This window comes from Osmia lignaria, chromosome 2 (assembly GCF_051020975.1).
Source record: "Osmia lignaria lignaria isolate PbOS001 chromosome 2, iyOsmLign1, whole genome shotgun sequence".
Lineage (NCBI taxonomy): Eukaryota > Metazoa > Arthropoda > Insecta > Hymenoptera > Megachilidae > Osmia > Osmia lignaria.
This window is the reverse complement of record NC_135033.1, coordinates 10,152,998-10,167,279: the sequence shown is the minus strand read 5'-3', so window position 1 is coordinate 10,167,279 and position 14,282 is coordinate 10,152,998. Positions and strand designations below refer to the sequence as shown.

At 36.6% G+C, this 14,282-nt stretch overlaps 1 protein-coding gene across 1 annotated transcript in view; it reads right to left on the bottom strand.

Annotated features, from left to right (window-relative positions):
* LOC117608428 (Organic anion transporting polypeptide 30B) overlaps window positions 1-14,282 on the bottom strand; it is a 54,167-nt gene that overhangs the window by 20,814 nt on the left and 19,071 nt on the right. The window contains 10 exon segments of the mRNA XM_076692606.1: window positions 1,552-8,861; window positions 8,978-9,129; window positions 9,207-9,395; window positions 9,490-10,303; window positions 10,478-10,711; window positions 10,782-10,889; window positions 10,976-11,191; window positions 11,313-11,456; window positions 11,587-11,803; window positions 13,940-14,045. Of these exon segments, the coding sequence (XP_076548721.1) occupies window positions 8,560-8,861; window positions 8,978-9,129; window positions 9,207-9,395; window positions 9,490-10,303; window positions 10,478-10,711; window positions 10,782-10,889; window positions 10,976-11,191; window positions 11,313-11,456; window positions 11,587-11,803; window positions 13,940-14,045 (2,482 nt within the window). The 3' untranslated portion in view covers window positions 1,552-8,559.

Below are 14,282 nucleotides of genomic sequence, written 5' to 3'. Positions count from 1 at the left end.
TTTCAATAAACAGGAAATTTTATCGAAATGTAATTTCACGCGACACGCGATAGCAGTACAACGTGAATCATTTCGCAGAATGACGCAAAATCATGACATTGGTCAACCTGATAATTTCGAAGCAACCAGTATATCTATACAATATGTTTTACATTTCTCCCCGATAATCGTTCGATCAATTCTTTCCAAGTTCAAATACAACCTATACTTCGATGTATCAAACTTTGTAGTCAAAAAATAACATACACGTTGTAATAAATGTATTCATTCAATAAATACATCCACAAGCTATGACGTTAAAATCTTTGACTACTTAACCTATAAATGTAATGTGCCACGCTTGCCAGTGAACGTTAAATTTTCGTTTCAGTTCATAGTATGAAATGGATTTATAATTAACTTTAATTTATGTAACAGGAAATTGTCACTCACAGCTAGAAAGCGGAAGTCCCTTTTGTAACCAGATGCTCCAATGAACGATTGCTAACGCGAGGACAACGACCGTCTTCGTCCAGTTAAAATCGATCTCGCGATCATCGTAACGACCCATTAAACGCGAGATCACAAACTTTGCGAGAAATACACATCCACACGTTTTTCCTTCGTTTGAAACCGAACTCGCGTGATTCTGCCATCTTAATTCGCGCGTAAGGAAACAACGACGTCGAGGCTAGCTACCGTGGCAGGATATCGCGGCGGTTGAAAGCGATTCGATTTCCGCGTGAAACGGGTGTGTCCGCGCGATCGATCATCGTGGATCGTTGTAATAAGTGTCCACGATGCGATGCAAAACAGAAGCACGCGTGCCCCCGGCGTGCACTCCGCGTGTTATCCATCCGTCGTTCACCACTAGCCCCGACCGCCTGTCACTCGGTACACGGGCAACGGAACGCGTTTTTCAGCCCCCACAATCGTCTGAACGAAGGAATGAAGGACTACTCCATCATAGGTATAGCCTTTCGGCGCATGGCATGCCGTGTCGTCCGGAATCGTTCACGGAATTTGCGGCTGGTTGCCGTGAAACAATGCGGACGGTCTGGCGTGAAAGTTTTCTCGAGGGAAACAGGTCGGGGATGATCGACGAAAAGAAACGCGTCTTTTCGACGCCTACCAATGGCTAGGGATTATTTCGAAACGAAGGGAAGAACGAATGGGCTGGCTATGGTGGCGGCGGCTTTCGACGGGACGCCAGAGTTCGTCGTCCGCGCACACACGCATTTCAAAGCGTGTACAAGGCGAGGGGCCGATTCGTGTACGCAAAAGCGTGTGCGCGCGCGCGCGCACACGTACGCATGAGGTCGCAAACCGAGTAACACACGTAATGCGAATATGTATAATCTACATATATATATATATATAATACACACACACGCGCACGCACATATACAAAGAGAAGCACGCAGCCAGACGAAGGACACGCGCGTGTAACACGACGGCTGCCGCGAATGCAACGATCGACTTTTTCGTCAAACGGTCAGCCACTCGACGCGAGAACACGTTTTTGTCGGACGAATTACCTTTCTACGATACGTATTTCGTTTAAACACTCACCTGAATCGCCATACACATTGAATATGGAAGGTACGGTGGGGCGTTCGTTAGCGAAAACGCGACTCCGTAGCTGACAGAACACACTGAACACTCACGTACGTCCGCACGCTAAAGAAGCCTGTGGACAACTGACGGAAATGGCCGAACAAGGCCGCGAGGTGGCTACAGGCGTCCCGTAACGCGATTGGTCACCCGTGGCGCGCAACATTTGAACGGTCGCCTGGTGACGCACGCGATTTTGCCGACCAACAAAGTTGCGAAACGTTATCTTCGTCTGGTTTTTTTCTTATTGACCAATGGGTGACAGTTTATGCTCTCTGGCTGATCAAACGAAATTAATCGTTGCATCGTTTTCTAAGAAAGTCCTATATCGTAGATACGATGTTGTAATAATTACACCGACCTGCAACAATTTTTTTTTAGAGTTAATATACGTCGAATGCTAGTTCGATTAAATTTCGCGCCTTGCAACGCCCCGAATAATTATTATACATCGACGACACGTGCGCGAACCTGGCTATTTTTATTTGTTTGACGTAGGTCACCCGTACAAGGCGTGTCTAATGAACAGCGCACAAAGAATGTGCAAGTCTGATAGAGGGATAATTTTATAAAATAATTTTTAAAGAATATATCTCTTTAAATAGGCGTTCCTTTTTATAAGTATGATTCAATGGAATGATACGGTAATCTTTTCGAAGAAAAGTAACGTTAGTCATGCAATATTGTTCCGGTAATACTACGTCGCTTTCCAAGAAACAATTGTAATCATTAAACTTGATCAAAGCAATGACAAAAACATGAATTTACACTTTTTTAAAATAAATTTCCCTCCTTTTTAATTTAATAATATTAATAAGGTATAGGGTTTAACAGTTTTCAAAACATTTATTCATTGTAAATACATTGTTTGTGCCTTACTTCTGAGAGAGGGAAATAAAAAGTTAAGTTTCGACCAGCGGTGCGAAATAACAACCACGATCATCGTCGTCGTTATTTTCCAATCACCGGGTCGAGGGAGAAGAATGAAATAAAAATTAATTTTTCCGAATGAATCAGTGTTCGTTATCGAACCTAAGGAAGAGATTCACGTGTTCGATACGAAAACAGAGAAAATTCTCTCTAGAGAATAAAATAAAAACCACAAAACAGTGTCTTCTCGACCGCGCACGCACAACATACTTTTCTATGTAGGATTTTAAAATTATGTTAATCGAGGAAACGATAAATCAATCGACAATACGAGATTCTCTTACATCTAACATGATTTTTATAATATATATATATATATTTTTTTCTCTGCAAATTACGATCGTCCGTCACCATTGATTTTCACGCGCCACTTGTACCATCGTCAGCGTTCCTTATGAATTACGCTTCTTTTTTTTTTTAATCTTTCATTTTTTTAAGGCATATTATTTCGAGTGTTCAACAACGGGATCGATTATGATCTTTCCATCGATTCGCGTATCAAAAAAGATTGATTTCTGATGGACAAACCACACCGAACAGGTGATTTGCTCGCCGACTAAATTCAAGCGATCTCTTTTTGTAAGAATTCGTACAATATTCGAAATATAACAAAGTAACGTACAGTGTGTATGCGTGTGTATGTGTCCTTGTTCGTGTAATGAAATGGCATCGCTTTAGAAATTGCTGGAATCAAACTAAAATGCTTTCAGACTCATTCAACATAATCCTTTTCACCATTTTCAGACAAACTGTGGCCACATGGATATAAATAAAATCCTCCTTCCTAAGAATTTTAATCATTCCATATTGTTTTGAATCTTAATTGATCGTTCAAGGCTGCATTCTGCATTCTTTTATATTTTTCCCAAATTTTGTTGTTATAGAATTTGATCAAAAATTGCTATATCTACAAATTTAATTAAGAAAGGAAAATAGAATTGTAATTTTGTTATAAATGTTACTCAAATTTATAATATGGGGCCTTTTATAATTTTCTAAAATTGCAAGTCTACATTTTGTAGAATTTACAAAATGTACATCAAAGTGTTAAATTAAGAAACCATTACAGAACAATATTAATTTAAGATGATCTCCATTAATGGGCTCAGTCAGAAGCAGCCTTGGACGATAATTAACTTCAATTTTCGAGGCCCAAAGTATTTGACTCGCAGAAAAGATCGAATTCATTAAACGGGCCTCTTTCACGAATTGTACAAAGAAAATATAATCGTTTATCATTCTTAGCCGATCGTAAACACTCGACATGGTGTACCTCTAAATTTTCTTTACTGAGCTTTTATAATATATCTCTGAATTCATAATTCTCAGGACACTCATCTCGTCTCTCCTCCCATAAGCAAACGGGTATTGCTTTTTTTTTCTTTTTCACGAAACTTCGCATAGAACCATTTCTATTCATATCTTTATATCACTCTTATCAGTACCGTTCTAACACGTCTCATATTGTTCTGTTTATATATTATGGTCCCTACAAAAAATACATTACATCTATAAGCAGTTTATATTAATCATATACAATAGTCAATATCTATGTACACAACATTCTTTAATTTAATTTTCATCGTTATATTTGTTTTAGAACTTCCTACCTAATACTTTAAACGCAACCCTCTCTAAACTCTGTTATATATATATATTTTTTTTGTTATAATTTTCTTTTTCTTTTATTATTTCGCTTCTGTTCCTTTTTTTAACTGTAACTTGGGAATGTATTACGTACAATAAATCAAAATCGTACGACCGAAAAAGAAAGGAAAAAGAAACAGAAACAGATATCGTTCCTGATTAAACGTTTAATAAGCTACAAATAAACGTAATTAAACTAACTAACTAAAGATGAGTATACTAGTATAATAGATAATCAAAGCGCTGTAATAATAACAATAATTATAGAAATAATGATGGATAAATGAAATTGAGAATAGATATTTGTATGAACAAGTTCCGTGCCGCTTGAAATTGAAGATTCATGGCAAACCAGCATTCAAAAATATATAATGCTTGGTTGTAATAAAACTATAATTATACTATGAGTTTCTTTCACTTTGTTTCAATCTTCGATCATATTAACCCTGGTATCAAACCATCGGCGACGCAGGACGCATTTTAAAATATAAGAAACACGATTTTTGCACGCTCGCATGATTCGCTACAAAATATATAATACCGAGAAAATTATGTATAAAAAAAAAAAAAAAAAATTATTTAAGTAACACGATTTAAATATTGCGCGGGAGGCGATCGAATCGTTCGCACCCTCTCGACTAAAAAAATATCCTCGTAGAAACAGAACCGTGTGATTATTTGTTCGACGATCGCAGCTCCTAATTGAATCGCGTACTTTACACGTAACGCGTACTCTTTCATCCCGATTTTGCTCGATAGAAAATCGTTCTAACTACTTTTCTATGTACAGTTGCGGCGGATGACGTGAACAATTGACATCCCTCCTAATCACTCGACAAGACAATACGTGAAGGCTGATTTATATCATTTGTTTAGATAAATAGCATTTTGTAGAAAAAATAATTTTATAATATTAGCCAGGTTTCAATTTAAATAACAAGAGTGTGTAGTATAACAAGAAATTATAAAATTCCTTTGGATTTGTAAATGGTATCAATTTTCATTTTTTTATGTAATATTAGCGATTGTAAGAATACTATTTATCTGAATAAATAATATAATTCAGTGTGGAAATTGCAAATGAAATTTGATTCGACGCGCATTCCTTTCCCGCTTTCTTTCATAATTTCCTTTTCTATTATTCACAGCACATATTTCCCTTCTTTAAATCCTCTACACCCGTCCGGCAAAGCCTATCGTTCGACTTTGTTTCTATATCACAAAGTAGTTATGTATAATATAATAAGTTCTTGACAATACGCGGTTTAGGAGAGATCATCACGGCCTCTTAAAATCATTCGAACGATCGACCCTGCGGACGTTACACGATCGTGCATACATCAAAATTTTCCCTCTAAAATATATATATATATATATATATAATAGAGTAGCGTGTAACTACACATTTTGAAAAATTGACAGTGACGCGGGTCAAACAGCGTGCGAGATATATCGGTACATATGGTTAAGTGTTTAAACGTAAGTAAATGCTGTAGACAACGTCAGCATATTAGTTTATCGAGACCGTGTAAAAATTAAGACTATACTCTTTCATTTCTCTTCGCTTCATCCTAATTTAAGCATAATATGTGTGTGTATATATATATATATATTTATCTTGTAAAACGATTTCATACCCCGAAGCGACTGAGAAAAACGGTTGAAATCATGAATTTCATGCGAATAGAGTTCTCTTATTTATCAATCTGGTTAAAACGTTTTTCGTGGTAAAATTTCTTCGGTTCAACGTTATTTTGCTTAAAACAAAATTGAGCTGATAGGAGTAACATTATATTTTTTCTTAATTTTCTCTCTTAAGCTAGGATTCCTTTTTTTTTGTTTTTTTTTCTTTTTTTTTTTTTGTTTGCACTTACTCGTGTCTCTTCTCTATATATCTTTCCACTGAATCAAACGGTGCTTCTTACACCCTATAGAATTTCATTTTCCTGAGTGAGTTTTCTTTTTTCTACATAGTTTCTTTCATTGTTTTGTTACATCGAAATTGATACGAGAGGCATTCAGGTACAAAACAACGAGCGGACTCTCCTTAAGAAGAAGCGAGTCCAATGGTGTAAAATCGGATTTCCTCGATTGACCCATGCGAGGCCATCGTTCGTCAACTAAACCTCGATTGTTCCTCTTACATACATCCTTTCGTTTCGTTGCTTGGAAGCATAATTCGCTCCTACGCAGAGGACACGAAGTGTATACGAGAAAACGAAAATAATGATTCGCACGCTTGCATTCGAAGTTCCGAAAGCTTCTTAACTTTGTAGTATCGCTCGATACGGATCGTTTCGGAAGGAAAGAAACGTTAGAGATCGTGTGTCGCTTCGTTAAAAAAAAAAGAAAAAAAAAAACGAAGAAAAGAAAGCGTGATTTTGTCGACGTTCCGTTTGCGAAGAATAAAAATGTACGGCTATTGCATCGTGTCAAAAAATTATCTTGTAAACGAGTTTACAATCTTACGATCGTCGTGTTAAATTCTATTTTTTTTTTTTTTGTTCTTTTTCTTATACATCGCTACACGTTAAATTGACTACTTCATTTTTTTTTCTTTTGTTTCATGAGAAAGCCTAACGCTATAGTTATAAAATAAATCGCAGCTCTCGATCTGCAATTATAATGATATTCATATTTATAGATAGTTAAATCTATCGTTCGCTTAATCAGTTATATTTTTTTTGTTTGTTTGTTAAATATACGTTTCTCTAGTCTTGTATTTCTTAAGGCAGGAATTTTTATATTTACAGTGTATCTCTTTTGTCCTTGTTGGTCATTCCTTTCCTAATTTTTCCTTTCGCTCGTTTTTCTTTTTTTTTTTTTCTTCAAACCGTGCAAGACTCTTTTCATCGAAACTCGTTTCAGGCAGCGCTTTTTTTTTTAAGTTAATTTCAAGCTGCTTTGACAGAAACGAGCTGTAGTTCACCTATTAAGTTCCTACTTATTGACATATATATCGCATCACCGTAAAAATGTACACCCTAGTGATATATATATATATATATTAGTTCCTAAAAAATAGCCAAACCATAGAAGACAAATCTGTGGCAAATCATTTCGTCCGATAAAACCAGTGTATTTCCTTTTTCACGCAAAAATATTTGTCATTCGGCGCGCTGAATGTATGCGAGAACAGACGATTCACTTAACACCTTCAACGTAATTTAAATCTGTATTTCGATAATGTACGGAACGATATGAGATAATTCTTTGTCTTTCGAACTTGTTAAAAAAGTATATTAGCACCATACGCGTGTGTGTGTGTGTGTACAAATCACTCGAGCACATTTTATTCAAAGTTATAATATTTTACCCCCTTAGAACCCTTTGCGCTTCAAACAAGTATCTCAGGTACAATGATTTAGTTTTGAACTACATTCAGAAAATTTGTACCAGTTTTAGTATTGAAATAATGAAAAATATTCGCGAACTTGTTATTTTTCATAATCTATATTTTCTGTAACGATCATTTTAAAATTAACCAGAATAAATGTACTATCCTGTTTGGAAAAATCGAAGTGCAAAGGGTTAATAATATAGGTACCTTGTACAGAGAGTTAAAAAAGTAATAATTATGACTTACAGAGGCGATTCTCCGCACCATCTATAATTTGCAAAGGAACTCAGGTCTAAAATTAATTAGGACCCTGAAACTGAAGCTCCAAGAGTAGTGTACCTCTACTCATTCCACTCTTTTAAAGATGAAAGATTCTAAAGTAACTAAGATTCTATCAGAATAAACTGCTACAGTTGTGCAGAATTTTTATGGCCTTATTTCAATTTCCTGTAATACTATAGACTTTATAGGCTTCATAGTATACACACTATAATACTCTATTCTACTCTATAAGGTAGAGCTGTAAGGGGTCATGCAATAAATAAAACCCCATTCACAAAAAACGCTACCATCACTTACCTAGATAACCTATTACGAAGGTGTCAGGTGTAAGCACGAAGAATTCTAAAATAAACAAGCATAGGTTATGTCTCAACCTTTTGCTTGATAATTTTTCACAGTGTCTGCTGCTTCTACATTTACCTATTTACTGCTCGGGTGATTGAACTGACGAAGAAAATTGATATGTAGTACTTAAATCGCCCTCAGCGATCCTAAATTCGGTACACTGTATTCAGAGGTACAATTGAAACTTAACCGTGCCATAATTGAAGTAAGGCCCTGTAATCAGGAATCAATAAGTAGAATAAATAGAGTTAAACTAAAATTGGACCTTCGATTCTAGAGGTGTCTGAAGGTTCGTCGTTTCTGTAAGCCATGATCATCATCTTCTTAACGTCTGATAGTTGACCTTAAAACAATTTGCCACAGACTCGTGTTATCACCACTTTGATATATTCAATTGCATAGCCACTAACACGAGATAAACATTAAACGTTCCGTACAAGCTTCTCCGTTTGACCAGCGGTCAATGGTTTCACCTCAGTGTCTGGCTCTTCCATAGCTAGAGGTGCTTGCCTCGTGTCGGGAACATCAACGTTCATCGAGTTCTTCGATCGATTCCCTGTCTCCGTCGAATCCTGCGTTTGATTCGACGAGCCAGTCTCCTCAAGATTCGTCGATTTCGTAGGCTCCGTTGGTGACGAGATCGATGACGGTGTAGGTACCTCCGAGTTAGGAGAAACACCGTCCACATCTCCAGTGTTGTGATGATGCGGTTTCTCTTCGAACACTGCAACATTCCGGGATAAATAATATCCAACTGCCAATTGCTACCTTACCTTACCACCTTACCAATTGGAAATAAATATTCTCTAATCAAGTGGACTTAACTAACAGCATACTCACATTTGTCAAGACTGATAATTGACCCTACAAACTCGTTAACAGTGAAAGACGGCGCTTGGTCTTCCATCTGTCTTCTCCTCCTAACCAGCCACCAATCAATAAGGAACAAAGCCAGAGCTAAAATCTTAATGCCGGCACAAAGTCCAACATATCTGAAAACATTGAAAATGATTCGAATCAGTTGATTTATCGACTCCACTTGTTTCAAAGAGCTTCATAACAAAAATACCTATATCTAAATTGCTCGATGTCGTAAAGAAGACATCGTCCACCTTTCTCTCCACAAGTGCTTTTCCAAAGTAAGCACGTAGAGTCAATTAAGTTACCGAATAAAATAGGAGCAGGTATGTAACCGAACAGTCTGAAGATTACGAATTGCATGCCCAAAGCAAACGACCTCTCTTCTTCCGAGACTGACCTATATTGAAAGAGAATGTTCAAAGTCACATATATAAAAAAAATACAGTTTTAATAACTGCGTATAACTGTACATGGATAAAATTCAAACTAACCGCAACACTATCATTAATAGAGGCATCTGAGTGATAGCAACGATAAAAGTCATAAAGAAAAGTAAGATTAAGAAAGGGAATATAGTTCTGCATGGCGAAGTGCAGGGACCAGCAGTGGCTACCGGTACCACAGTGACTTCTGCGAATTCTGGTGCTGCGGGAGGCAACAATGTTAAATTTCCATGTATACCTGAAATGAAAATAGAAAATTGAAAGTTAATACAGAGAGCTTATAAACTAAACTCTGCCGGAAGTTTTGTATCAAACTTACATGCGCAATTAGTGAAATTTGATTTCGAACTGAAGGCAGTGCAGCCTGCATGACAAGGGCTGAAATAGGTGAGACCGTTGTTTCCACAGACCGGCTCGACGTCTGTCATTCGACATTCGCAACCAAAGTTGCATGCGGCAGTGAGATTAACTTGAAAGGGCTCCGGGCCCTTCGTGCTGCTGTTGAAGTACGGAATAGTGGTCCCAGCCATCTTAACGTTGTCACAACCGAGGAAAAAGAGGAGGCCATAGCACACCAGGCATATGATGTTCGATACGAGAACGAACTGAACCGCTCCTTTCGGTCTTAATTCTAAACGTTTGAGCAAACATCCGCCAAAGAAGATTCCAATACAGGCACCCGGTATTGCTATAGAGCCGGTGAACACACTGGCTTGACTTTTTCCCAGACTGAACTGAGTCTCCAGGTATTTGGGGAGGAAAACAACGAAGCCAGAAACGATCACTAGCTCCATACATGCTCCCAAACACGTTACCACGTACACTGGATTGCACACCAGCCTCCACATACTTCTAGGAATATCTGTAAAAGAAATTTAAATTCCACTTTCGACAATTCGCTCCCAATTTTCAATCATTTCAATATCGGGATAACTAGGATTCTTTTAGAGGTTGGGGTTTCTTAGCTTTATTAACAGAATTGTGAATAAAATCGAGAAGCTTTCTGGGATTTAATGAAAGGTATACAAGATAGCACCTTTCACATCTTTCCCGTAACCACTATCATCGAGTTTCTCCTTTTTTGGTTCCTTGCATGGTTCCTTCTCCTTCTGCGACGCCGATTTAGTTTTCTCGATGATTCGTATTTTCTCCTTCTCTCGTTGCAGAGTTTTTGGAAAACTGAAGAACGGAATTGCGACCAGAATCAAGAGTAAACCGCAGAGTAAGAATCCTCCCCACCACATGCCAACCCACCTATGATCACCTGGATCTACATATAATTAATTAGTAATAAAATTCTTTTATAAAATTGGAAGTTAACTGGATATTTTTCTGATTACCTATACTAATTATTGTTCCAGAAAAGGAATCCATATGAAATGATAACAAATAAGCTCCAAGAAGGAAACCTAAAACTGGTCCAAATGCTGCCATACTGTACATACAACCTGAAACAATGAAACAAATGATTGGTGTTATTTAATATTGCACGCATCGAGTTCGTGATATTTTTTTAAATAACATACATTCTTACCAATATACAATGAAGCACTTTCTGGTCGAACATGATCATCTATGTAAGTGGTACCAAGGGTAAACAAAGGAGAACCACCACAGCCTAATAATAACTGAGCAAGTACAAATAACATAACAGGGCCAGCTGTAGATGGAGATCCTTGAATGCAATTATCACCTCTTAAATTGTTGTGCGGGGCCAAAGGTGGAGATGATAATCCAGACGATAAACGACCTATGAAAGCAGGCGAATTGTCTTTTTTTTTCATTCAATATCAAACTTATTACAGATACACTGATTAATGTTTTCATTAATTATACTCTCAAGCTAACGTAAATTGGTATTAAAAATTTACCCAATCCCATGTCCTGTTCACGTAACGAGACCCCACGACAAATATTATCAGAACTGGAATTATTCGCGGCTGTCATCAAATTGGGTTCAGCTGTGAAATGTGGCACCATAAAGATCATCGATCCCAGTCCCATTATAACAGCGCCTGAAACAGCCATCAATCTATTCAAATTTCCATAAATAAATGGAAGATGCAGCGCACTTCCAAATACTTGTTTTTCGAAAATAAACCTATCTATGACAGAGAAGTTTATTATATAATTTGATTTCCTTACCAATCGCTATCCACACAGGTATATGCCTCCGGCTACCTAGATAGCTGACGAAGATGACGGTGATGACATTTCCAATTTCGTAGGAGCTAGCAATGACGCCTGAAAGGCTGGACGGGATTTCGAACCTCTTCTCAATGGTTGTGATCACAGAATTAATGTAACCTGAACTAAGTGCTTGTTGCAGCGTTACGAGAAACGAGAGAAGGAACACAAACACCTACAACAAAAACCATACAGTTTCTTAGCAACAGTTTAAGCCTTGAACATTGTAGCCTGGGTCAATCGTGATCCAAACTTATAAAACCTATACAATGATAATTTTTAATAATTTTCAAAGGAACAGGGTAAAATTTAGAAAATGAAAATAACGTGAAATATAAAATTAAATTAAAATAGGGGCTCTCTTCGTGGTCCGCCATCCGAGAGTTAATTGCTGTGGGTGTCTATCTTTACAAATTAATTAATTTTCACGCTTTTTTAACGTGAAACGATATTGTCAATCGTTATATAATTTACCTTGTATATCTGACTACGGACAAAAACAATTTTTTTCAAATTAAATTTAATTGGGATTGTGTAGGAAGTTCGTGTTGCTTTTGAACGAGGAGTATCTATTGTACTGGAAAAATAATAGTTCGGCTGTTCGCTGAACACAGTGGACGTCAGGAAGGATCATCGTTAATGCGGGTTAATTAAACCTTGAACCACGGATGATGGAAGACACGTGTTCAGGTAAATCAAACAAGTTGTGTGATGTATTTTCACTGTGGTGTTACGAGTGTCGCAAAGTCTCTGTGTATTTCAAATACTTGTGCACACAAGTGGATTAAAAATACGTACGATAAGATTGTGAACATCTGCAATCTCCATGGAATAGGAACAGAATTGTCGTTTTTTTAAAACACGTTTCGGTACATGTGAGTGAATGTTGTCACAAGATTTTTTTTATATTCAAAGCAAAGTATTTTTTTCAGCTGCATTGGAACATCTTTTGAAAGCCTAACATTAATAGTTATTTATTGTAACCTTTGGAGGAAGGAAAGAATTTTAAATTTCAAATTTAAAAAATTTAATATTCATTTATTTTTTTCAGAAGTGAACTCAGAAATGTATTCTCGTGGATTTTTAATGAAACAAAAATGTTTCATTCATCTTGGAAGAATTCTTGAATTTCTTGTATTAAAAAAAATTTAGATTTATCATTCATTTATAAAAGCAACGTAATATTTTTGATCAACATTTTTAATTGAAAGAAGGAAAACAAATCCAGATAAAAGTCTTCCCTTCTATAATGAATTACAAAAAAACTCATTCGGTTGATAATACCGATTTTTGCTTATATCCTTGCTGCCGGATCAAACGATTAAACCCGATTAGATAAGCAGCAGGTTTATCGATTCGATACTATTGTACCCTTGAGTGCATTTTAACTAACGAAGGTAAAACGCCGCATTAACGATGATGAGAACAGGATAAAACGTTTTTCTGATAATGTTCTGCTACGCTTAATAAAACAGTGGAAACGAAAATGTTTGGAGAGTAGCGTTAGAGAACCTATCCTAGTTTGATTTTTCAGGCAAGTACAATCATTGTACTTGCATAACAAAGCGTTTGCTTTTAACAAATTAATGACACTTGGAAATTTTAGACTTTTAAAAATTTCGAATACAGTAAAACCTCGATAAGTCGTCACTCAAAGAAGCGAGAAATTTTGACGACTTAAACGGAGTAAAAACCATGTAAATTTTTTAATGACGAGAAAAGGAAAATGACGACTTATAGAGGTATAACTGTATTTACATTAACAATCGTTATCGATAACGTTAGCCCAACTTTCGATGACTTAAAATCTTCGACGGAATGTCAGCTACATTTCAATGTCGTGTATCCTTTCCAATGGTGACTCACGACACCTGGTTTGTACATCCGTGAGTACGCCGTACACGGTTAAGTCCGCTATGATACATCATCGAAACAAAAGCTATTAACAGAACTGGCCCTGAAATTTCGGGGATCCGTGGCGAGCTCCGAAAAAGGGTCCCTTCACATATACGACTTGAAAAAAAGGACCTCAAATAAAATTTATAAAATTTATAAAATTAACATTAAAGCTTGGATAACTAATTTAGATTTGCATTCAAGTAAACACTACTCTTCTTGCATTCTTAGACGCAAAATCGTCTTATGGGGGCCATGGACCTTGGGGGACCCTAGCTATTAACTGGTACATTGGAAATGGATCATTTTGCAACTAGATTCTCAAACGAACTCGTTTAATTAAAATTAGCGGGTTAAATTAATCCTACATCATTCTCGAGTTAAAAATAAAAAGATGAATTACAACTTAACGAACCTTTATTCCGGCGAATCTCTGTATAAAGGCCGGCCTGCAGCTCAGGATTCCACAGTCCTTCGAATCCGGATTAAATGGTGGAGTTTGTGGTCTCTCTTTCTCCGTTCTGAATTCGTCGCAAAAAATAGAAACTTGTTAAAGATATGTAGATAATAAAGAAGGAAATGAGAAACAGGTATGCTAATTTCATTGATCCTTTGATTGCAATAAAATTATTAATTTTTTTCTTTAATTTATAGAATCATTTGATTATTCCAGCTAAAGTTATTCAAATTAAGTTAACCAGCTGTAATTCCATCAATCCTAATTCATATCTATTTTTATTCAAACTCGAGCAAGTTAC